The following is a 26,393-nucleotide window of genomic DNA, read 5'->3' as shown; positions in this document are numbered from 1 at the left end:
AAAAAAAAAAAAAAAAAACAAAGAGGTCAGGGACAGGACTCAGGCCCTGAGTTCAAGCCACATGACTGACCAACAAATTAATTAATTAAAAACGGATCTAGTTAAGTTTAACTGCAAACCAAATGCAGAGGTCCTGGCTCTTAAATATGACCTTTCCTCTTCATTGCATCGTCCTATGGTAGCACTAACCATCTCTTCTCCACACTATTTAAACTGCCTCCTAAGAATTCTTGGCCTCTGGCTCTCCTTCAACTAACTCAAAGTAATGCCAGTCTGATCTATCAAACATATAAAAATATATAGGTGTTCTATCACTAAACCTAACAAAAGTATCAATAATAGATGTTTGTTTTCAGTCATTAATATACCACCTTTCTCAAAGTATCAATCTTGGATAATGTGAACAATTCTTTTACCTAACTATGTAGTCTCTTAAAAATCAAAGAACTATGAGAAATTCACACTTAAGATAGATTCTCTTGAGCTGGGAAGGTGGCTCAGTGGTAGAGTGCTTGCCTTGCATGCATGAAGCCCTAGGTTCTATTCCTCAGCACCACAAAAGCAGAAAAAGCCGAAAGTGGTGCTGTGGCTCAAGTGGTAGAGCAATAGCCCTGAGCTGAAGAGCTGAGGGACAGCGCCCACCCAGGCCCAGAGTTCGGGCCCCATGACCAACAACAACAAAAAGATTCTCTTGCCTGCTACTCAGAATTTTTTCCTCTAAGAAAATGAGATAGCTATACTAATCATGCTGATTGTGGTGGCTCTTTATAATTTGGAGTTTACTAGAGGTTTTGAACTCCATATATGAACTGGATGGAATTCTAGAGTCAGTACAGAATCAATAAAAATCAGACAAGAAAATACAAGTCATGATCTTTTGATTTAATTAGAAACATTTGCTAATTTAAGAGAACTCCTAGGGGTAAAAGATGTCATAGCCTTAAGCCTCAAGAAATCAAAACTAGGATAAGGTTCAAGAAGTACAATGTGCTGTGAATAAAGAGAAATGATTTTTAAGATAGATCTTAATTTTTACAACAGAAATTATACTCTGTGCAGATATTCTGAAACAGAAGAGACACAGAACTTGTAGGAGATTAAGAACATAATAAATTATGTAAAAGCAGTGACATGTGCTCTGTAGATGATGTGAATAAACTACTAAATTATTAAAATAAATTATTACCAAGAAAAGAGAGAGGCTGGGAATGTGGCTTAGTGGTAGAGTGCTTGCCTATCATGCATGAAGCCCTGGGTTTAATTCCACAGTACTACACAAACAGAAAAGGCTGCTAGCCTTAAGCAAAAGCAGTTCAGGGACAGCGCCCAGGCCCTAAGTTCAAGCCCCAGCCTGACAAAATGAAAAAGCAAAAGAAAAGAGGGGGGAAGAGGGAGAGAGAGAGGGAGATACAGTATTAAAAGCTAAGGCACGTTTTAAAAGCATATAGAGGAAAGTACATACATAAAGACAAAGGCATCTAATTTCATTCTCATCTGCCTGCCTAACCTCCAGTGAGACACTAGACTGCCAGGCACTCCAGAAAAGGAAAAAAGAAAAGGCAAAGGTGGCTGGATACAAAAACTCAGTATAAAGGGGAATAATTAAACAAGGAGAAAGTAGATTCTTCAGGGGAAGATCTGACCATGTTTGCTGAGAGCGGAAAAGGACCCAATGAAAGGAGAAAGACAGGATAACTCAAAAGAAAAAGTGTAATAGATTTGGAATGGAGTGTCAATGGGAATAAAAGCCTAGGAAAAGGAAAATTGGATCTTAGAGAGGAAAGGAGACTTTTTTCCCTCTGGGAAGGAGGAAGCTTCTCACATGGGGGACTGGGGACCTGGAGGGCTGGGCAGAAGGCACCCAGAGCCCTGAAGGGCACAGACATGCAGCCAGGCACAAAGATGAGGGCTTGTCTGCAAAGATCCGACCGCACTGCATGCATGCACTCGGTGGCTTTCTCTACACCGCCTAGGAGCCAGGAGGCGGCGAGCGCGGGGGACACCTGCCCCAACTCCGGGGCGGCCCCTCTCTGGACTAGGCCTGAACAAAACCTTCCTGGTGTGGACAGGTGACGCCTGAGGCCAGCTTTAAAGCCCTGGGATCACGGCACGGTGACGGGATTCTCATCCTTGAAGTTAAGACAATTAAAGCGAGGGAATTTATTTTTTAACATAGAAAGCATCCTCAACGGTGGAACGTTAGAAAGACGGAGCGGCAGAAGGCAGAGTGCCACGTACCTGGCAGCCTCTGGGAAGCCCATCCTGTAGAGGGTGACGACCACGGCGCCGCCGAGACCCAGGTTGTGCTGCAGGGCCACCTTCGCCCCCGGAACTTGCCTTCTTCCGGCCTCGCCGCGCAGCTGCCAGCAGAGCTCGGCGCACTGGGCCAGGCCTGGCGAATCGAGCACAGAGCGGGCAGAGGGCTGGTCTTAAGAGAGCCGCCAGCCTCCACCAGCTTTCCCAAGCCAGACGCAGGCTAGCGGCTAATCGTGACTTTAATCAAAGCACTAGAAGTCGAGCCCAAGTTCGCCTCAATCACTTCTCTGACAGAAAGCGTTTTGCCACTGCTAATCCACCCTCTCCTTAGTCTCCCTTCCTTAGTCTCTGTATTTGGGCAATATACCAGGCTTACAAATTGTCTGAACTCTTTTTAACCTGTCATTTGGGGGCATGCTGAAAATGAAAAAACACTGTATATTATTCACCAGCCTAGGAAAAATGTCATAAAAATAATTTAATCTTGCCATCTTCAAGGTATACACTGAAAATCTAGGATCTGAGTTCACTTTTTCTAAAGCATCTAGCTGTTAAGGGGAAAATTTCTATTATTGCCTTCCAAGCAGTTCCTAATACTGAGTAGTTTTCCAGACCTATTCAAAAGAAAAGGTGTTCATTCACAAGAATAACTATCTGTCCCTTGGAAAATAAAATGAAACATTAACTGGAGGAAGCTAATGATGTAATTATTCAGAAATATAAAAGTTAATTCCAGACATGAGATTATTGAAATGTGCTATAACTATAAGACAATAAAAAAATACTTCAGCTAAACAAGCATTTAAAGCACCAGCTGCCAAGTTCAGAAAATACAAATTATATTCAAATCATGGACCAAACCACACTTATGACAAAAATAAACAATGCTTACAAAGTCTGTGTGTGCTATTACCTGTAGCTCCCAATGGGTGTCCCTTTGAAATCAATCCACCACTAGGATTGATGACCCACTTCCCTCCATAAGTATTATCTCCTCTGTCAACCAGTGTTGCACCTTGCCCTGCAGAAGGAAATACAATATTCACAAATGTTAGAAATAGCATCAGAACAGAGGGCAAGCTTTTTTTTTTGGGGGGGGGGGTCAGTTGTGGAGCTTAAACTCAGGGCCTAGGTGTTAGTTAATTGGAGATAAGAGACTCAAGGACTTCCTACTCAGACTGGCTTCGAGCCATAATTCTCAGACCTCAGCCTCCTAAGTAGCTAGGACTACAGGTGTGAGCCACCAGTGCCCAGCAGGCAAGCATATCTTAACAGCTCACCAACAAGTATAAAATATTGAACAAAATAATGGCTTGGGGCTGGGAAGGTGGCTCAGTGGTAGAGCGCTTGCCTTGTATGCATGAGGCCCTGGGTTCGATTCTTCAGCACCACATAAGCTAAAAGAAAAAAAAAGCCGGAAGTGGTGCTATGGCTTAAGTGGTAGAGTGCTAGCCTTGAGCTGAAGAGCTGAGGGACAGTTCCCAGGCCCAGAGTTCAGGCCCCACGACCGGGCCCAAAATAATGGCTTATCTTTATATAACATGTCCTGCCTGAAACAAAGCTCTAATTAATTCCTAAGAGTTCTCTGTCTTCCAAAATTGCTCCATATGTAATAGATTCAAAAAGCCAAAAGAAAGGAACTAAATGGATATAATACTACATAACATAACTAAAATAATTATAGCAACTTTAAAATTCATACTTTTAACAATTATGTTTGAATTGTATTGCCATATACTAATATACTAATATATTGCCATGTAATATAATATATTGCCATATACTAATAATAGATATTATAATACATGCATTATATATGTATACATCTATTACCTGTGTGTGTCAGTGTGTGTGCAAACGTGCTGGCCCTGGGGCTTAAACTCAGGGCCTGAGCACTGTCACTGAGCTATTTTTGCTCAAGGATAGCACTCTACTACAACTCCACTTCTAGCTTTTTGGTGGTAAATTAAAGATAAGAGTCTCACAGACTTTCCTGCCCAGGCCACTTTGAATAGCAATCCTCAGATCTTAGCCTCCTAAGTCTCTAGAATTATGAGCATGAGCCATTGGCACCTCTATATACTATATATTTTTAATAAACAAGGAAACACAAGAAAAATAATATTTTCATAAAATTAAGAGAAATGGCTAAAGATATTGTTGTGCCACAGAAACAAGGGAATGGAGGAAGTGGTGCTGGGCTCAAATGGTAGCATTGGCCTTGAGCTAAAGAGCACAGGGATAGCGCCCAAGCCCAGAGTTCAAGACCCACGACCAACAACAATAACCAAAAAAGGAATGGAAAAAGTATTCACATGCATTGTGCTTCAACATTTCGATCAGTCTTAGTCACTGCTGGGCACAGGTGGCTCACGCCTGTAATCCTAGCTACTCAGGAGGCTAAGATCTGAGGACCCAGTTCAAAGCCAGCCTGGGCAGGAAAGTCCAAGAGACTCTAATTTCCAGTAAACCACCAGAAACTGAAAGTAGCACTGTGGCTCAAGTGGTAGAGCACGTAAGAAAAAAGCCAGAAGTGGCGCTGTGGCTCAAGTGGTAGAGTGCTAGCCTTGAGCTGAAGAGCTGAGGGACAGTGCCCAGGCCCAGAGTTCAGGCCCCATGACCAGACCCAAAAAAAAAGAGATGGTAGAGAAATAAGGCAGATCTAGAGGACCAGCTGTGAGACTACAACCATTGAAGCAAGAATTCTGATAAATGACTGAAGTGGCAAGATCACAGGCTAGATTTATTTCAAAGGTTAAATCCATATCTGACAGGAATTATAGGTGGGCTCAGTTGGGGCTGTGAAAGAAAGAGAAGGTTTAATTAATGAATTAATTTTGGCAGTATTGGTGTTTGGCTTCAGAGCCTTAAACTTGATAGGGAAAGAGACTTATGAGTAAATCTATGAGTAAATCTAGTTTGACCAATTAGAAGATAGAGAAGATCTGTGAGAGAGGAAGAAATATGAAAAATATTGATAGTCAATTCTGAATCTGGTTTGAGATGATTATGAGGGCTGGGAATGTGGCTTAGTGGTAAGTGTGCTTGCCTAGCATGCATGAAGTTCTGGGTTCAATTCCTCAGTACCACATAAACAGATAAAGCTGGAAGTGGTGCTGTGGCTCAAGTGGTAGAGCACTAGCCTTTAGCAAAAGAAGCTCAGGAACAACGCCCAGGCCCAAAGTTCAAGCCCCACAACTGACAAGAAAAACATGTATCAGAACTACAGGTAGGTAGTTCTTGTCAAACCACACTAGAAATGACACAAAAATGTGTGTTCTCAGCAGAGCAAAAGAAACTAGAGGGACTAGGAAGGTGGCTCAGTGGTAGAGTGCTTGCCTTGCATGCCCTGGGTTCGATTCCTCAGCACCACATAAGCAAAAAGGAAAAAAAAGCCGGAAGTGGTGCTGTGGCTCAAGTGGTAGAGTGCTAGCCTTGAGCTAAAGAGCTGAGGGACAGAGACCAGGCCCAGAGTTCAGGCCCCACGACCAGACCCAAAAAAAAAAGAAACTAGAAAATGAAGCAAATGGAAATTTTAGAATTAAAATGAAGTATTGGAAATAAAAAATATCTCACTACAAGGGCTGGAGGCATGGCTCAAGGAGTATAGCGCCTGCATAGCAGGCAGTACCACAGAAAAAGAAAAAAGAAAGCCCTCACTAGGTTCAAGAGCAGAGTGAGGATAAATAATTGAAAGATATATCAAAATCAAAGTTGGGTGTTGGTGGCTCACATTTATAAATCCTAACTACTCAGAAGGGTAAAGTCTGAGAATCACAGCCCAGACAGAAAAGTTTATGAGATTTCTCCAATTAATTAGCAAAAAGCCAGAAGTGGAGGTGTGGTTTAAGTGGTAGAATGCCAACCTTAAGGAGGGGGCAGGGAGCAAGTCCAGAGTTCAAGCTCCAGTACTGGCATAAAAATAAATAAATAAATATAAAGATACATCCATGTAAATTATCTAATCATTTAATCAAATAAAGAGAAAAGGAAAAAATTAAAAATAAATGGAAAAGCTGTACATTGCCTTGGGTTTGATCTCTACTACTGTTACTACTACTACTACTACTACACTCACACACAGTTTCAGGTACCTACAGGATAATATCAACCAAATAGCTGCATCATTGTCATCTCATAAAGTAAGAAAAAAGAGATTGGCACAGAGTAATTAGAAACTCACCAACATAGCATGTTTGTAATCCCAACACTCAGAAGACTAAGGCAAGACAATTCGAAGTTCCAGTCAGCCTAGGTTATGTATTGAAACCCTGCCTCACAAAGGAGAAAGGAAGGGAGGTAGTAAGAGAGGAAAGAAGTAGGAACAAAACGGGGAACAATTTCAGTGACCATAGACCCCTCATTAGAATCAGAGATCAGAAGACTCAACATGTTTTCCATGCTGAAAGAAAATACCTGTCATCCCAAAATTCAAGGTCCAACAAAGGTTACCTTTAGAAATTTAGCTTAGGTAAAGATAGTGTCATAAGAAAATGAAAGGATCCATCTCCAAGAGATCTTCCTTATAAGACATACTAAAAGAAGGCCTTCAAACTAAAGGAAATGATTACGAGGAAAAACTAGAATCTTTGAGAATGAAGAAAGAACAACAGAAATTATACTTAGATGAATAGAAGACTTTTTATCTTAATGTCTTTAAAATATTTATGACAAATTAAAAGCAGAAATTCTATCATTATGTGTTCTGTTTTTCAGTATCACTAAATGCATATGATAACTATAACATATATGATGATATGAAGTGGTACAGTCTAAAAGGAGACCATGAAAGGTAAGTTCACATAAAATAACTCATGCAGCAGAACTTAACTGGAAGAAATTTTGCCCTGAAGAGACCTTTGGCAATGTGTAGAGCCATTTGGTTATATCACACCTACCTGTTGGTAGAGGTGTTGCTGACATTTTGTGGTAAAAGAGCAAGAATGCTGTTGAATATCTTACAATTTACAAGCCTCACCACAAGAAAAATGAGCACAAATATCAACAACACCAAGGTTAAGAAACCTGGTCCTACAGTAACCACCAGAAAAGAAAGAGACAGAGCCAAAAACACGACATGTATACATAAATATTCAAATAATGTAAAAGAAGACAGGAGAAGAATGGAGGAACAAAGGCATCGAAACAGGTAATAAAACTTACTACATCAATAAATCAAGAGACTATCTTCACAGACTATATTTACATTTACAATGCACATGTACCAGAGAAATAAACTGTATGAGAATACTCTTACAACACAATGAAGACAACTAAAAAACAGTGTGGGAACCCTAGAGCCCTGTGGGGATTATGACTTGGCGTAGGACGTATGATTGCATGGAGAATGCCTGATGCCAGCAGAAAAATCTGGTTATCTGATTGCTCATCCTAGGTCTGAATAAAGACAGGATTCTGAGTGTTTGACCTTCTGAAGTAATCTTATTAAACTTGAGAGTGTTCTATGAACTGATCTTACTGTTCTTCCTGATATCCTTCTATGTGCCCATGGCAATGTGACCTTTAGTCTGATACTTAAATTGCCTCAAGCAAGCCTCTAGGAGATCTGATCCTAGACTGTTCAATCAAGTCTGTTAGTAAAACTCAACCCTAGCCCCACCTGTGGTGGTTTGATTTTTTTGTTGTTGTTTTTTTGGTCTGGTCCTGGGACCTGAACTCTGGGCTTGGGCGCTGTCCCTCAGCTCTTCAGCTCAAGGCTAGTGCTCTACCACTTGAGCCACAGCGCCACTTCCAGCTTTTTTTTTTCTGCTTATGTGGTGCTGAGGAATCGAACCCAGGGCCTCATGCATGCAAGGCAAGCGCTCTACCACTGAGCCACCTTCCCAGCCCCTGTGGTGGTGAGTATTAAAATATTGTGGAGGTGATGAGAATGTGGCTCAGTGGTAGAGTGATTGCCAAGCATGCAGGAAGCCCTGGTTTCAATTCCTCAGTACTACATAAATAGAAAAAGCCAGAAGTGGTGCTGTGGCTCAAGTGGTAGAGCACTAACCTTGAGCAAAAGAAGCTCAGGGACAGCATCTAGGCCCTGAGTTCACAAGCCCCAGGACTGGAAAAAAAATATATATCATTGCATGGGCAATCTTTCATCTGTCATCGTGACATCTGCTGGACAGAGCCATAAAACAATAGCACAAAAATCTGAACAGAGTCGAGTGCCAGTGGCTCACGCCTGGAATCCTAGCTATTCAGGAGGCTGAGATCTGAGGATTGTAGTTTAAAGCCAGCCCAGGCAGGAAAGTCAGTGAGACTCTTATCTCCAATTAATCATAGAAAAAAAAACAAAACTGGAAATGCCACTATGGCTCAAGTGGTAGAGCACTAACCTTGAGCAAAAAGGGAACTCAGAGACAGCACCCAAGCCCAGAGTTTGAGCCTTGGGACCAGCAAAAAAAGAAAAAAAAGATACATGAGTGGGGGACCAGTAACTCACACCTATAATACTAGCTACTCAGGAATCTGAGATCTGAGAATCATGGTTCAGGACAGCCTGATCTCCAATTAACCAGCAAAAAGCTAGAAGTGGAACACAAAATGGTAAAGCACAGCTGAGAGCAGAAAAAAAAAGTAAGAACATTTTTAGGAGAACTCAAGGATAGTTATTCAAATCCCAAGACAGACACACACACACACACACACACACACACACACACCTATAAATGACCAATAAGCATGGGGAAAGATGCTCAGTATGGCTAATCAGAAACATAGAAATTTAAACTAAAATAAAATACAACTGTGTGCTGGTGGATCACACCTGTTGTCCTACTTATTCAGCTCAGGCAGGAAAGTTTGTGAGAGCCTGATCTCCAATTAATTACCAAAAAAGCCTGAATGGTGCTTGCTATGGTTCAAGTGGTAGAGCCTTGAGCACAAAAGCAAAAGACTGGTACCAAGACCCTGATTTCAAGCCCAAGGGATCACATACACACACACACACACACACACACACACACACAAATACAATCATAATGTTTTAGCATGGCTGAAGCTTTAAAAACCAATCATTCAAAGTGTTGGCAATGAAGTAAAGCACTAAAAGTCTCATACACTAAAGGAAAATGGTATACTTAAGAAATGAAAAAGAAATCTTTCTAATCTGATCAACTATTTTTCATTCTCATTTCTGTAAGTCTCTAAGCATACTTCAAATAGTTGGAATTATATATGTAATATTATATGCTTTCAAGAATTCATGTTATAAGTGCTCTGACACATATAATGTAAATTATGTGAATACCCTGTTATCAGGGTTGACATGGTCCAAAGACCATTATTCTAAAAACTAGTAACAAAACCACTTGCATTCACTTTGCACAGTGTGGAACAGCCTGACGTGGAGGGAAAGGCAATTAGTGAATTCTTTTATTTGATAATGAAAGTGAGCCTTTCATAGTGAAATCTACCCAATGAATCTTCCCTCTTCAAATACATTACCTTCTGGACAGAGTCCCAGTGCTTCATAAGTAAGGAGTTCATTGATAGAAAAGCAGTCATGAAGTTCTATTACATCAATATCATTTGGTCTAAGGCCAGATTTCTCATAGCATTTTCTGGCAGCTTCTTTACTCATATCATAGCCAACCTAAAACCAAAATCACATTTAAGTAAATTTAGGGTACCAAAACTGGACCTTTTAGACAGGATTTTATATATATATATATATATATACACACACACATACATACATGTATATGTACATATACATGTATATATACATATACATATATATGTACATATACATGTATGTGTATATATACATATACGTGTATATGTACATATATATACATATACATGTATATGTACATATATATGACATTAAGAAATATGAGTTGAATCCGTATTATGTAGGAAGTCTAGATAAAGTAATACCCAGGAAGAAGATACATACACATACACACATTCTAAATACTTATATATATGTAAATTTTGAACTATAAATAACAGAAGTTCTAATCAAGATATATAGGGGGATTATAATTCCTCACATTTTATTTTATGCTACATTATGAAAACTATCAAGTCCCAACATATTCTGTATTAAAATGGTTGAAGAGGGGCTGGGAAGGTGGCTCAGTGGTAGAGCGCTTGCCTTGCATGTATGAGGCCCTGGGTTCGAGTCCTCAGCACCACATAAGCAGAAAAAAAAAGCCGGAAGTGGTGCTATGGCTCAAGTCGTAGTGCGCTAGCCTTGAGCTGAAAAGCTACTCCAGGCCCGGAGTTCAGGCCCCACGACTAGACCCAAAAATGAATAAATAAATAAAAATAAAATAAAATAAATTGGTTGAAGAGATTTGTCATACATCATTATGAGTCAGATACACTGAAAGAGAAGGAACATTTCTATATGAAAGCACATATCTTTTTTTTTTTTGTCGATCATGGGGCTTGAACTCTGGGCTTGGGCACTGTCCCTGCACTCTTCAGCTCAAGGTAAGTGCTCTACCACTTCAGCCACAGCGCCACTTCCGGCTTTTTTCTTTTTGCTTATGTGTTGCTCAGGAATCCAACGCAGGGCCTTGAGCATGCAAGGCAAGTGCTCTACCACTGAGCCACCTTCCCAGCCCTCAAAGAGATTCTTATTTCCAGCTAATCAGTAGAAACTCAGAAGTGGATATGTGGCTCAAGTTGTACAGCTCCAGCTATGAGCAGAACAGTTTGCTAGAGAATGAAAGGCCTTGAATTCAAGCAAAAAGCAAAACCTAAACTGTTAATCCATCTTTGGTTTTATATAATAGTATGCAAACTCAACTTCCCATCAAGAAATAAATTGAAAATAATAGAAAATGTGCTATCAAGAAAAAGCTAAGGGGCTAGGAATATGGCTTAGTGGTAGAGTGCTTGCCTAGCAAGCATTGAAGCCCTGGGTTCAATTCCTCAGTACCCCATAAACAGAAAAAGCCACAAGCAGCATTGTGGCTCAAGTGCTAGCCTTGAACAAAAGAAGCTGAGGGACAGTGCCCAGGCCCTTAGTTCAAGCCTCAGGACTGGAGAAAGAAAGAAAGAAAGAAGGAAAGAAAGAAAGAACAAAAGAAAGAAAGGAAGGAAGGAAGGAAAAAAGAAAGGAAGGAAGGAAGGAAGGAAGGAAGGATGGAAGGAAGGAAGGAAGAAAGGGAATGAAGGAAGGAAAGAAGGAAGGAGAAAAGAAAAGAATAGAATAGAAAAGAAAAGAGAAAAAACTAAGAAGCAGGGGCACTGGTGGCTCATGCCTATAATCCTAGATAATGAGGAGGCTGAGATCTGAGGCTCACAGTTCAAAGTCAGCCTGGGCAGCAAAATCCTTGGGACTCTACTAACCTACAAAAAAAAAAAAAAAGAGCCAGAAGTGGTGCTGTGGCTCAAGTGGTAGAGTGTTAACCAGAGTTCAAACCCTAGGAACAAAATAAATAAATAAATAGATAGATAAATAAATAAATAAAATAAGAAATATAACTATAGCAGAGCATCAGTGGCTCACGCCTGTCATCCTAGCTACTCAGAAGGCTGAGATCTGAGAATCGCAGTTCAAAGCCAGCCCAGGCAGGAAAATCTGTGAGACTCTTATCTACAATAAACCACTAGAAAACCGGAAGTGGCTCTGTGGCTCAAGCGGTAAGGCACTCATCTTGAGCTGAAGAGTACAGGGACAGCACTCAAGCCCAGAGTTCAAGCCACACGATCAATATATATATATATATATATATATATATATATATATATATATATATAATATCACCACTGAAGCGTGGCACTGGTGGCTCACACCTGTAATCCTAGCAACTCAGGAGGCTGAGATCTGCGAATCACCATTCAAAGCCAGACCAGGCAAAAAAGCCTTAAGACTCCTATATCTCCAATTAGCCACCAGAAAACTAGAAGTGGAGTTGTGACTCAAAGAGGTAAAGCCCTAGCCTTGAGCAAAATAGTTCTGTGACTACACCCAGTCCCTGCGTTCAAGCCCTACAACCAATAAAATAATAGTAGTAAGAGTAATAATAATACCACTTCTGCTATAATTTTGTTAATTTTGATAGTTTCCCAACACTGTGACAAAATACCAGTGGAAAACAAATTAAAGTTATGAAAATGGTTAATCCCAGGCTGAGGTGTAATCCTATGTATAACCCCAGACTATGGTGAAATCAGGCTGAGGCAGGGAAATTTCAGTTCAGCCTGAGCTATATAGTGAGACAATGTCTCAATTAAAATCAGAAAACTAGAAATGGTTTATTTTGGTAGGTAGTTTCAGAGGTTTCAATTGGAACCATAACTTTGAGCCTATAGAAAGACAGAACATCTTGACAGGAAGCACATGGAACAGCAACACTACTCTTTGAAGACAAGAAAGCAGACAGAGAGCTCACTCACTTTTTTTTTTTTTGGGTCCAGTCGTGGGGCCTGAGCTCTGGGCCTGGGCGCTGTCCCCCAGCTCTTCAGCTCAAGGCTAGCGCTCTACCACTTGAGCCACAGTGCCACTTCCGGCTTTTTTCTTTTTGCTTATGTGGTGCTGAGGAATCGAACCCAGGGCCTCTGGCATGCAAGACAAGTGCTCTACCACTGAGCCACCTTCCCAGCCCCTCACTCACTTTTATGACAAAGACCCATCCTCAAAACCCATTCAGCTATGCACTCATTGTCAGATAAATGTATTGATAAGTCAATGTCCTCATAAGCCAATAACTCCTGAACATTGCTGCACTGGGATCAAGTCTTCAATATGTAAGCATCAGGGAAGCATTTCAGTACAAATCACAGCACTGGTCTGGGTCTGAATTCTCTTTTCTCTTTCTTTAATTTTCTCAATTTTTTTTAAGACCTATAAAATCTTTGTATAAAATCAGGATGTTTGTTCTGAGGGTTAAGAAACTTCTCTAATGGGGGCTGGGAAGGTGACTCAGTGGTAGAGTGCTTGCCTTGCATTCATGAGGCCCTGGGTTCGATTCCTCACCACCACATAAGCAGAAAAAATAAAAGCCAGAAGTGGCGCTGTGGCTCAAGTGGTAGAGTGCTAGACTTGAGCTGAAGAGCTGAGGGACAGCGCCCAGGCCCAGAGTTCAGGCCCCATGACTGGACCCAATAAATAAATAAACAAACAAACAAGGACTGGGGATGTAGCTTAGTGGTAGAGTACTTGCCTAGCATGCAAGAAACCCTGGGTTCTATTCCTCAGTCCCACATAGACAGAAAAAGCCGGAAGTGGCACTGAGGCTCAAATGCTCACGTGGCATTCAGGGACAGTGCCAAGGCCTTGAGTTCAAGCCCCAGGACTAGCAAAAATCAATAAATAGATAAAATAAATAAATAGCCAGCATGACTAGACAGGTAAAGGTCATACTCATGATTCAACCATAAGAAGTATCTCTTTGTCAGTTTTCCCATATCAGATACTTAAGGACAGGTTACAATACTAAAATTTCTAGACCAATGTTTTTCAAGTAAATAACTTCCAGAGTTGTTGATAGACAATGTATGTCATCTTAATATTTTAAATAGCATTTCTACCAGGTGCCAGTGGCTCACGCCATAATCCTAGTTACTCAGGAGGCTGAGATCCAAGGATGGAGGCTCAAAGTCAGACCAGACAGGAAAGCCCATGAGACTCTTATTTCTAATTAACCCCAAAAAGCTGGAAGTGAAGCTGTGGCTCAAGTGATAGAGCATTAGCCTTGAACACAAAAGCTCAGGGACAGCACCCAGGCTCTCAGTTCAAGCTCCAGTTCTGGAACTAACTAATTTAATTAATTAAACATCATTTCCTCAATTTGATTAATAAAATAATCTCAGACATACCATTTTATTTTTTTTTTTTACATACCATTTATTGGGGTCGGTTTCTAATTCCTCTTCATTTGTAGCTAGGATTGCCCGAAGGAGAAGAGGGAGAGGGAGAGAGGGAGAGACAGACAGACAGACAGACAGATAGACAGACAGAGACAGCCAGAGACAGAGAGAGGGAGGAGAAACGGGAGAGGGAGAGAGAGAGAGACAGACAGACAGAGACAGAGAGACAGAGACAGGACAGAGAGGGGGGAGAAACGGGAGAGGGAGAGAGAGAGAGACAGACAGACAGAGACAGAGAGACAGAGACAGGACAGAGAGGGGGGAGAAACGGGAGAGGGAGAGAGGGAGGAAGGTAGGGAGAAGGGGAAGAGAGAGAGATAAAAGGGGAGAAGGAGAGAGCAAAGAGAAAAGGAGAGAAAGAAGGGGGTAGAGGAGAAAGAAGACAGAAGAGGGAGGGAGAGGAAAGAGAAAAGGGGAGAGGAGGGAGAAGAGAGGAAGAGAGGAAAGAGGAGAGAGAGAAGGGAGAGGGGAAAGAGGAGGGGGAGGGAAGAAGAGAGGGAAAGGGGAAGGGGGTGAAGGGGGGAGGGGGGGAGACCGAGCCCGAGCACTCCCGAGGCAGAAGCGTGGAGACTCCGTTCAGCCGTGATTTCGGAAGAGCCCCGCGGGTCGGCAGCACCAAGAGACCTCGCCCACGTGGGGCAGGCCAGGTGGTGGTATTTAGGGGGGTGGGCAGGGCCGCCGGAGCAAAAACCAGCTTTTGGGGGTGGGGGGCGGTTGGAGAGAGAGCTGGGCTTCGGGGTGACCCGCGTCCCGCAGAGCCCCCAGCCCCCACCGTACAGACATACCATTTTAATAACGCTTTTCTCTTCAAATGAGCTTGGCAAATCAGTCATCATCTCTTGTGCCACAATTTCTACAGCTTTGGATTGCAGTCCATACTTGTGTACAAATTCTTCACTAGCCAAAACTGCTGCAGCAGCACCATCTGAAGTGGGACTAAGAGGAAGTAAAACAATGACTTACCCCTGACCCATCTCAACCCTAGGATTCCAGAATGGAAGGCAGAAGGAGGCCCAATTATACTTGCTGGTTGTTGCACTGTTTTCTTGTGATACATATCGTAAGAAACCACATAGGCTTCCCACTAAAAACTGGACCTCTAGCAAGACTTCAACTGTCCATCACTTCTTGATTTCTAGTCTCTCCCAAAAACTTCTCATCACACAAAATCTGGATTTGCCCTTGCAGGTGCATAATGCAATTTCTGATATCTTTCTGAAATAACCAAAAGGTTATTTCATATCCTACTACTATAAAAATTCAACTATAGACCTAAATAGCTCCAACTCTGCTTAGCTCACACAGCTCACTCTTGAAATCCTTTTGGAAACTGAGGAAATATAGAAGAGGGATACCAGAAAGTCCAAAAGCAAGACTCCTGAGATCTCCTCAAAGCAGACCTTTTCAAACTTAGAGCATCTACTGGTTGTAATCTAGGTTCCCTGGGAAGCTAGACTACAAATGACAGAAGCCCTCTGTGAGTTCAGCAAGACTCTCTAGAGGAGAAAATCCTCAGAATGCAACCTGACTTGTTTACCTGAATCCCAAGCCAGTATCTGAAGGGTTCTGCCAAGGATATACTAGAACTTACGGAGGCACTACACAGAACTCACTGTCAGGTAATTTGCATTATGCTTTTTTTCCTTGTTTTATTTTTATTCTTGACTATTTTAATAGAAGAAAGTTTCCTATATTAGAAGCCTATTTAGGGAAAAACAAAATGCTCAAGGAAAAACCTTTGGATTCCTCTGGTCTCAAGGTATATTTTAAATGAATATGTATGATTAAAACAAAGCAAGTAGAAATTACAAGAGAAGAAAGAAGTAAAACATATGTTTCAAGATAGCAGATAGTCTGTCTCAGGATAGGAGTAAGAAAAGGATATCCTCATGAAATAACCTGGAGTGAGGATCACATTGGTAGTACTTCTGTAAAAGCTACATTTAGATAACACAGTCTGAAGTTTAACCACAGAGGGATGGGCAGGGAGAGGGAAAGAAGAGTTCTATCTATCTAGTAAATGTCAAAATATGTTTTCTTACCAACATTGTAAGACAGTCAAAAAATCAAAAACTCTTCGAGATTTCATTATTTCATCTAAACTGTATTCAACTTTGAACTGGGAATACCTAGATACAAAATAAATAGTTACAAAATGTGCAGTAGTAATTGTAATTTTTTTTTTTTTTGTAGGTCGTGGGGCTTGAACTCTGGGCCTGGGCGCTGTCCTTCAGCTCTTCAGCTCAAGGCGAGCGCTCTACCACTTGAGCTACAGGGCCACTTCCGGATTTCTGGTGGTTTATTGGAGATAGGAGTCTCACAGTCTTTCCTGCCCGGGCTGGCTTTGAACCGCGATCCTCAGATCTCAGCCTCCTGAGTAGCTAGGATTACAGGCGTGAGCCACCAGGCCCGGCTAGTAATTGTAATTTTTGTTGAAGATGTCTTGGTCCAGAGATAGAATAATGTGTGAATATTCTTTTTACAACCCAAACAACAGATTTATGAATAGTTTCAACCTTGAAATGAACATCTGGATTGAATTGAAAGAGAAAATTCAAATTTTGAAATACCCTCTGCTACGTAACTTAAAAAATTAGCCAGCGCCAGTGGCTTATGCCTATAATCAAAGGCTGAAATGTGAGGATTGTGATTCAAAACTAGCCTGAGAAGGAAAACCATTCAAACTCTTATCTCCAATTAACAACCAAAAAATGCCAGAAGAACTGTGACTCAAGCGGTAGAGTGCCAGCCTTGAGCAAAAAAGCTCAGAGAGTGAGCCCAGGCCTTGAGTTCAAGCCTCAGGACCAACACACACACACACACACACACACACACACACACACTCCCTCTTTTTTGTTATCTTTTTGTTTTGTTTTTCTAGGGATTGAACTTAGGGTTTCAAGTTTGCTATGCAAACATTCACCACTTGACCTTTTTATTTTTTATCTTGTTTTTGAGAAAGAGACACATCCTTATTTAATACCATCAAGCCTTAATAGTATTCTAAATATAAATAAGTCAAAAATGAACTGCAAAATAGTCAAAAGTTGACTGGGGCACAGACTCTTATAAGAAAAAAAATAACATGCAAGTTAGTATTTTTGAGATCTTACATTTTCTTTTTAACTATAAAGTTGCATATTACACAGTAGAATAAACAGATTTTCATTTCTTGTCTCAGAAATACTTACTGGTTATTAACTGAATGTTTATGATTTTTCCATCCAATATTTGCAAAGTGTTCAATTTTTGTTCCTGTAGGAAAGATAAATCTCTGTTAATATTTTTCTGATGTTTATGAATAATGGTAATAATCATACCCAAACTTCTGCTAAATATTTTTATATATTCTCTTGCATAGATATCACATATACTATTTAATATTTTTATTGCTTATTGTTATTATAAAGGTGATATACAGAGGCATTACAGTAATATAGTCAGGTAAAGAGTACATTTCTTTTTGGACAATGTCACATCTTCCTTCACTCCCAGTTTTTCCATTTTAGTAATTTTTATAATTAAATTTGAGGTTTTTTAAGAATGTATTTTATTTTTAGCAAGAATTTATTTTATTACAACAAGGTTAGCATAGAGAGAAATAGGAAGAAATGAATATTTACTGTTACTCATGTAGGAAATGGAAATTAAAAGATTGCAAATTTGCCAGGTGCTGGCGACTCATGCCTATAATTTTATCTTCTTAGGAAGCTGAGATCCAGAGGATCTGCCAGCCTAGGCAGACAAGTCCAAGGGACTCCTATCTCCAGTTTATCACAGTGAAAGTGATGACAAATGGTACTGTCAGACTGAGTGAAAGTTTGCTGGTATACTGAAGACAAAGTAGAATCAGAGTCTTGATCAAATATAGAAAAATGGAGTGCTCAGTTATTGAGTGGGGAAAACTTTAGAGAAACAGCCAGTTCAATGAAAGAATTAAAGGTTCTAGACATCCTATTTATGCTACATCAACTAGCCATTCAAATGAAAATCCCTTTTGTAAAGTGCTGAAGATACAAGATAAGGTTTTTTTGGTTTTTTATTTTTATTTATTTATTTATTTATTTTTGGTTGTGGGGCTTGAACTCTGGGCCTGGGTGCTGTCCCTCAGTTCTTTAGCTCATGGCTAGCACTCTACCACTTGAGCCACAGCACCACTTTTAGTTTTCTTGTGGTTTATTGGAGAGTCTCCAGGACTTTCTTGCCTGGGGTACCTTTGAACCAAGATCCTCAGATCTCAGCCTCCTACGTAGCTAGGATTACAGGTGTGAGCTACCAGCACCTGGCTTAAAATAAGGTTTTTCTTTGTTAAGTTTTGGTTTTATTCATATTGATGAATATTCACCCCAGTTAGCCCTACTTCCACAGGTTCTCCATTCGAGCCTGTTTTATTTTCCTATCTTTTTCTAGTGTTAATTGTACCAGAGAGTATCACTATGGTATTTCAGGCATGTTATATTCTTCTCTGAATCACCCAACCTCCTGCTTTCTCTTTCCTTGTCCAGATCCCTACTGACTGACCACGTTCATTGAGGTTTCTTATGCCATAGTATACACAGTTGCATTGTATTTTGAGATTATTCATCCTCCATCTTTCCCTCCCTCCTCCCCTAACCCCTATTTTCCCACAGAGTGAGAGAATAATGTTTTATCTATATACATATATAGTATATAAATTTATGAAATACCCTTTATTTTGTCCTCTGTATTAAACTAGTATTCAAAAAAATTTTAATATACCGTATTTTTCCATGTGCTCTTTTCCAGCACCCACAAACATTTGAGCAGTAATAGGATGGGCAGAAATTCCATACTTATTGGCCAAGACTTCAACATGTTTATCTACAGGGTGGGTACAATCATTTGCTAACTAAGAGAGAAGGGAAAAACAAGTTTAATGAGTACCTGGTATTGTGTCTCTTTCAACTACTACACCATTACTAACACATTCATTTATTCTACAAGCATAAATAGGTAATACTTGGCATAAAAGCATAGAAAATAGCTGGGCACCTGTGGCTCATGGCTTTAATGCTACCTACTCAGGAGGCTGAGATCTGAGGATTGCAGTTCAAAGCCAGCTCTAGCAAGAAAGTCTGTAAGACTCATCTCCAATTAACCACCAGAAAACTAGAAGTGGCACTGTGGCTTAAAGTGATAGAGCACTAGCCTTGAGTGAAAAAGCTCAGGGACAGAGCTCAGACTCTGAGTTCAAGCCCCATAACTGATACTGACAAACACAAAACAAAACAAAACAAAAAAACAGAGGAGCCAGAAGCCACACCTGTAATCCTAGCTATGCTGAGATCTGAGGATCACAGTTCAAAACTATCCCAGGAAGAAAAGTCTTTGAGATTCTTATCTCCAATTAATTATCCACCAAAAAGCCAGAAGTAGAACTGGTTCAAGTAGTAGAGCACCAGCCTTGAACATTAATCTAAGGGATGATACCCAGACCCTGAGTTCAAGTCTCCACTCTGGCACAAAAATTTAAAAACAGGGAGAAAGACAAATAACCAATGTTCAATCAATAATCAATAAGCAATGTTTATTCAACATCTAATGTGTAGAAATTCTAAGGTCTGCCCCAGTCCATGTGGGCTTTGGCCTCCCCTCCTCTAAGGTCACATCCTGGGCCGCCCCAGGTCACATCTCTCAGCAGACCAGGGAAGGGTCTCAGGACCTGAGGTCTCACCCAGATCCAGTGTGGCCACACCTCTTCTCACCTCAGGCCAAGATAAGTGCGGCCTGGGATGGGTCCGCCCTACAGCCACGTGCTCTCCTTTAAGCACAACAGGGCAGCAGTTCTGTAAATGAACTTCTCTTCCTGCCTTAATACCGGGTGGCATTCTCTTCTTCAGCAGCTACTTTACCTTACAGAAATAACTATTCAAAGTGTAAGCCATAAAGGAGTCAAAAACTCAGCTAAGATTCAGTTCATCTGGCACCTATTTTGTAGAAAATGAGGACAAGAAACAATGGGGATGAGAATAAATTAAAATATAAGTAATCTCATAGAAGAGGACAGTTTTACTTTATTTTTTTCTTCCTTTTTATTTTCCTTCCTTCCATCTTTCCTTCCTTTAAAACCTAAAGATTTGCTGGGAATGTTGTTTAGTGGTAGAGTGCTTGCCTAGCATGCATGAGGCCTTGGTTGAATTCCTCAGTACCACATAAACAGAATAATTCAGAAGTGGCACAGCCCCATCCATGAGACTCTTAATCTCCAATAAACCACCAGAAAACTGGAAGTTGTAGTGGTAGAGCACTCACCTTGAGCTAAAGAGCTAAGAGACAGCACTCAGGCCCAGAATTCAAGCCCCAGGACCGATTTAAAAAAATTTTTTTTCAATGTGAAATAAGGATGGGGGGAGTGGGGTGGGGGTGTCTTGTTAGTATTATGCTCACCTTTGGTCCTCAGCTCCACCCACACCTGAGCTCCTCCCATTCCTGGAGTTCCTGCCATACAGCTGGCCCCTCCTTCTCTCTGCCCAGACCCTCCTGAGCTCCCATCTGCCTCACTTCCTATCCCCCAGATCCTGCTGCTACCTGGATAGGAATAGGTGCTATGTGCTCCCTCCTCTTGGGGGAAATATGGCTCTTCTAATAAGCCTTATAATAATCTTTCTCCTGTGCCTGCCTGCCTCTGCATGGTCCCCTGGGATGGATGTGTGGGATCCTTCAGGTCTAACTGGCACCATCTTATCTTCGGTAGAAATAGGGATGTTCCACCCCCAGGTGAATGCCATGCCTGAATTCCTAGAGGCAGGGGCAGGGACTTGGACAATAGGTTACTGGACCTATCAGTCCTATACCTTGAACTCTCCATATACTCGTTTCCTGTGCCCCTGCCCCCTGACCAGTTCAGGTGCTATCATGCCACACATCCTGTCTCTCATGTGTCATGTCTCCTGGCTCTCTTCTGGTCAACATGGCATCTCCTTCAGCTTTCCCTTAGAGAAGATCTGGTATGATGGTATTATTTTTCTACTCTTTCTTTCCTCTCCTACACTCATGGTTCAGTTTTCTAATAGTGTTAAGTGTATTCAAGTGGCTACAGATCTTTGAGACAGAAGTCTACCTGCAGATGCCAGCTTTCCAATAAAGACTTCCAATTCAACCTCTCAAAATGCAGCCTCTCTGTATCTCGCCATCCAAGGTACTGTCCAACAAATGCACCAGAAGGTGGTCTTTTTGGTATGTGCAAACAAAAGTCAAGAGACAAACTCTCTCTGGTATGAGAAGTATCTGATTCTCATTCAGAAGTTCTTTTCTATGATCTTGTTATATGGAAAAATTTGATCAGCAAGATACAGAGAAACCACATTTTGAGAGGTCCAGTTGGGAGTCTTTACTACAAAGCCTGTCACTGTAAGTAGACTCATGTCCCCTAAAAAACTTGCAGCACCAAATGTAGCTAGCACAAAGCTTGTAAAGGCAAAGACCTCATGTTTGAGGTGGGGAACTAAATCTAACACAAGGGTTACACATGAGCAAAGCAAACTACCTAAGGGAACAATCAGGGCAGTCAAGGGCCAGTTATCTGTTGGGTAAAAGAGAATCAAGGGCAAGTATTCTCTGGACACATCTGCAATTCAAAGAATGACCTATTTTACTTCTGGAGTTTCCAGAACTGGGTAAAAGGCCATCATTCATTAAGATGCCAAGATGGTGGTATAGACAAGATGGCATTACTTAAATCCAGTACCCATATTTCAACACTCTAGATTCTAGATTCTAATACAGTCAAAATACAGGGGATATTAATTTTGTGGAGAAATAAGCATTCAATCCATGTATCAGGTTTGTATATAATCTTTTTTTTTTTTTTCTGTCAGTCGTGGGGCCTGAACTTTGGGCCTGGGCGCTGTCCCTCAGCTCTTCGGCTCAAGGCTAGTGCTCTACCACTTCAGCCACAGCACCATTTCCAGCTTTTTCTGCTTATGTGGTGCTGAGGAATCAAACCCAGTGCCTTACACATGCAAGGCAAACACTCTACCATTGAGCCACCTTCCAAGCCCCTGGCATATAATCATTTTTTAATTCTCCCCTATAAAACCTCCATGTGGCTGGGAAGGTGGCTTGATGGTAGAATGCGTGCTTTGCATGCATGAGGCACTGGGCTCAATTCCTCAGCACACATAAGCAGAAAATTCTGGAAGTAGCGCTATAGCTCAAGTGGTAGAGCACTAGCCTTGAGCTTAAGAGCTCAGAGACAGCGTTCAGGCCCAGAGTTCAAGCCCCAAGACCGATTGAAAAAAAAAAACAAAAACAAAGAAACTTCCTTGCTCTCTATGCAGGTTTAACTTTAAGAACTGTTTATTTCCGCTTTAGATTTTACCGTTAAGATCAACATGAACCTCTATCTTTTTAAAATTCTTGTAACAGTCCTGGTACTTGAACTCAGGGTCTATGCACTATCTTTGAACTTTTTTGGTCAACACTGGTGTTCTATCACTTGAGCCACAGCTCCACTTCCAGCTTTTGGGTAGTTAATTGGAGATAAGAATCTCATGAACTTTCTTGCCTGGGCTGCCTTTGAACCATGATCCTCATATCTCAGCCTCCTGAATAGCTGCACCAGATAAGAACCCCACCTTTTACATAATATGTCCTAATATCTATACTGTTGGTTTCAGTACAAGGCGACATTTGAGAATTCCTTCATGTGACTCTCTGGGCAGTACAAGATCCCTAATGACACCTGTATGAAAGTGAGAAAGTCTTAATAATAGTCCTTGTAAGGAATGAGAGGCAAGCAACCAAAATGGGCTCAAGGCTTTACTGGGGACAGATCTGCCAGGCTGCTCCAAGCAGGAATGGAGGCAGCAGGTAGATAGGTGTGAATGAAATTCAAACAGAATTTGGTGGGTGGTCATGGGTCACATTACATGGGCTACAGGAATTGGGGGGGGGGGAATCTCATTCCAAGGAGGAGTGTAATGAGACTGTTACAACTGGGGCAGGAATTTGTACATCACATCAGGGAAACAGTACAACATCAGGGAAATAGAAGCATAACAGATTTTTGTAAACAGGTAGGGACACAGAGTGGGAACTTTCCAGTATCAAAAAGCTGACTCTTTGTAAGACCTGTTTAATTTTCTATATTCTATCCAAATGTCTTAGACCTGTCAAATTACTTAGCTTGCCATATTCAAAATCAGATGTCTCCCACTTCTTCAATTTGTTGAATGGAATTAATTTATTGAATGAATTGATTATTTTAAATAGACAAAAAAACTTTTAATTCAAGCATTTGATGTTTTTGAACTCTAGTTTCATCCATGGTGGTAAAGAGTTTAAATAGCTCTAAGATTCTTAACCATTCTAAAATACCGGTGTGGAAAATAAAGTCAGTGGTAGTCCATTTTCTTTGTGTGTGTGTGGAGAGCAGAGTTGTAGGGCTTTCTCTTTCGGCCTGGGCGCTGTCCCTCAGCACCACTTTTGATTTTCTGGTGGTTAATTGGAAATAAGAGTCTCATGGACTTTACTGCCCAGGCTGGCTTTGGACCGCATCCTCAGATCTCAGCCTCCGGAGTTGGTAGGATTACAGGCGTGAGCCACCAGCACCCGGCTTGGAGATCCACTTTCAAGACAAAACATCTGACCCTGAGTAAAAAGTTGCTACATAAATTAACACCAAGCAAGAGGCAGGGGGGATGCAGATAAGACTCTCTTCTAAAATCCAACCAACCTCAAAGGATACATGTGGGGGCTGGGAAGGCGGCTCAGTGGTAGAGCGCTTGCCTTGCATCCCTGGGTTCGATTCCTGAGCACCACATAAGCAAAAAGAATAAAGCCGGAAGTGGCACTGTGGCTCAAGTGGTAGCGCGCTAGCCTTGAGCTGAAGAGCTGAGGGACAGCGTCCAGGCCCAGCATTCAGGCCCTAGACCGGATCCCCCCCCCAAAAAAAAATACATGTGTTCAAATTATCCAATACAACTGAGGGGAGGGACTTTCAAATTAGGGAATAAATTGTTTAGAATAACTTCTCTGTGTATGTTTGCCCACCAGACACCTAGTCTTGCAAGCAGGTAATTAACCACTGAAGCCTTGCTTTTGTTGTACTCTGTTTCCAAGACCATTCTTTGAGAGTTTGGGCAGGTGAGTATATTTCTTACACCGAATGGTGTTACTTTACAGCTTACTAAATTACTATAGAAAATTATGTTTTATGTTGCTTATTAACAGACAATGCATGATAGTCAGATGGGCATAGTTCTCTTATCATAGTGAAGTTAGGCTACTGGGTCCAACTGGCACCATCTCCGCAATGGAGTAGATGAGAGGGAATTGGGTCTAACTGGTGCCATCTTGGCTTCGTGCTGGGTGAAGATGAAGTCACACACTCAGGTGATGGGCATGCTTGAATTTCTAGAGGCAGGGGCAGGGACTGGGACCATAGGTTACTGGACGTGTCAATCCTGTGCCATGAACTCCCTGTGACCCTACCCCCTGCCCATGACCCTATGTAGGCTCCACCACCTCAGCCACCATTTTTTGCCATGCCTCTTGTCTCCTCCAATCATCGTGGCATCTCACTTTAACTGTCCATTAAAGGAGATCATGTTTGTTGAGATTGTTTTTCTGCTCTTTCTTTACTCTGCCACCCTCATAGCTCAGTATTAAATGTATTAGAGGCTGCAAGTTTTGGGGGGAACATGTGATTACATGCAGTTGCTGCCTTTCTAATAAAGACTCCCAATTCAGTCTCTCAAAATGTGGCTTCTCTGTATCTTGCGTTCCAATTCCCATATAACAATAGCAACTCCAAATTAATAAACGACTTACTTTTACTTCAATTGTTCCCTTCTTCATCTTCTCAAACCCAAGAGCCAAGACACAGTCTGCCAAACCTTAAAGGAAATGTAATTATTTTGAAATTTTTAATTTCCAGACACCCAATAAAATGCTATTAAATATTTCTACTTAAGCCTGGTGCTAGTGGCTCATGCCTGTAATCCTAGCTACTCAGGAGGCTGAGATCTGAAGATTGCAGTTTGAAGCCAGCCTCCGCAAGAAAGACCCAAGACTCTTTTTTATTTTTATTTTTTTGGGTCTGGTTGTGGGGCCTGAACTCTGGGCCTGGACACTGTCCCTCAGCTCTTCAGCTCAAGGCGAGCGCTCTACCACTTGAGCTACAGCGCCACTTTCGGTTTTTTTTTTTTTGCTTATGTGGTGCTGAGGAATCGAACCCAGGGCCTCAGGCATGCAAGGCAAGCGCTCTACCACTGAGCCACCTTCCCAGCCCCAATTTGAAGGGGGCATCTAATGATGGTGTTAAAGTTCAACTGAGAAGCAAAACATGACAAAATTGCTAACATTTTTCTATAAAAATGAAAGAAAAATAATAAGGAAGAGGAAAGGGGGATACTAGCATTATCAAACAGGAAGATTACAAAGTGCTAAAAAATTGGGAAGTAGAGCAATAATTAGTGGAATAGAACAGAATAGAACAGAATAGTAGGGCCTCAAAAGTCCTGAGAAACAATATGCATCAAGTGCTGAGCAGACAAAAAAATGTGGTACAACTTTACAAAAGAGTATTATCTGACCATAATGCTCCAGTAAGAACGAACTGTTAAAATATTACACTAAATAAAATAGGCCACAGAAGGTCAAGTATTACATGCTAAGTCCATAGACAGAACATAGATGAGTGATGACAAGATGCTATTGGAAGAATAAAAGGTGGAGTGACTGCTAATGAGTACAGGCTTTCTTGCTGAGTGATTAAAAAAAAATATTCTGCCTGGTGCTGGTGGCTCACACCTGTAATCTTAGTTACTGAGGAAGCTGAGATCTGAGGATCATGATTCAAAACCAGCCCAGACAGGAAAGTCCTTGAGACTCTTATCTCCAATAAACCACCAGAAAACCGGAAGTGCCATTGTGGCTCAAGTGGTAGAGTGCTAACCTTGAGCTGAAGAGCTGAGGGACAGTGCCCAGGCCCAGAGTTCAAAAGAAAAAAAAAAGCTCTAAAATTAGGTAACAGTGATGGTTATACAATTCTGTGCTGTGTCTTTAACAAACACTGAATTGTATACTTCAAAAGGGTGAATTTGGGCTGGGAGGGTGGCTCAGTGGTAAAGTGCTTGCCTCGCATGTATCAGGCCCTGGGTTTGATTCCTTTGCACCACATAAAAAGAAAAAGCCGGCACCAGGCAGAACATTTTTTTTTTTGGGGGGGGGGGGCAGTCATGGGGCCTGAACTCTGGTCCTGGGCGCTGTCCCTCAGCTCTTCAGCTCAAGGCTAGCACTCTACCACTTGAGCCACAGCACCACTTCTGGCTTTT

At 41.4% G+C, this 26,393-nt stretch overlaps 1 protein-coding gene across 1 annotated transcript in view; it reads right to left on the bottom strand.

The window, feature by feature from the left end:
• The window catches only part of Scp2 (sterol carrier protein 2), a 68,740-nt gene that overhangs the window by 34,960 nt on the left and 7,387 nt on the right, over nucleotides 1-26,393 (bottom strand). The window contains exons 5-12 of the mRNA XM_013022280.1: nucleotides 24,889-24,953; nucleotides 18,835-18,964; nucleotides 17,286-17,349; nucleotides 16,137-16,223; nucleotides 14,880-15,030; nucleotides 9,712-9,859; nucleotides 3,170-3,277; nucleotides 2,239-2,392 (exon numbers count right to left, since the gene is read on the bottom strand). Of these exons, the coding sequence (XP_012877734.1) occupies nucleotides 2,239-2,392; nucleotides 3,170-3,277; nucleotides 9,712-9,859; nucleotides 14,880-15,030; nucleotides 16,137-16,223; nucleotides 17,286-17,349; nucleotides 18,835-18,964; nucleotides 24,889-24,953 (907 nt within the window). The remainder of the gene's footprint in view (nucleotides 1-2,238; nucleotides 2,393-3,169; nucleotides 3,278-9,711; nucleotides 9,860-14,879; nucleotides 15,031-16,136; nucleotides 16,224-17,285; nucleotides 17,350-18,834; nucleotides 18,965-24,888; nucleotides 24,954-26,393) is intronic.

The sequence above is a fragment of the Dipodomys ordii genome, unplaced genomic scaffold, assembly GCF_000151885.1.
Source record: "Dipodomys ordii isolate 6190 unplaced genomic scaffold, Dord_2.0 Scaffold61, whole genome shotgun sequence".
NCBI lineage: Eukaryota > Metazoa > Chordata > Mammalia > Rodentia > Heteromyidae > Dipodomys > Dipodomys ordii.
Note: the sequence above shows the minus strand (reverse complement) of the source record. Positions and strands in the feature narration are given on the sequence as shown.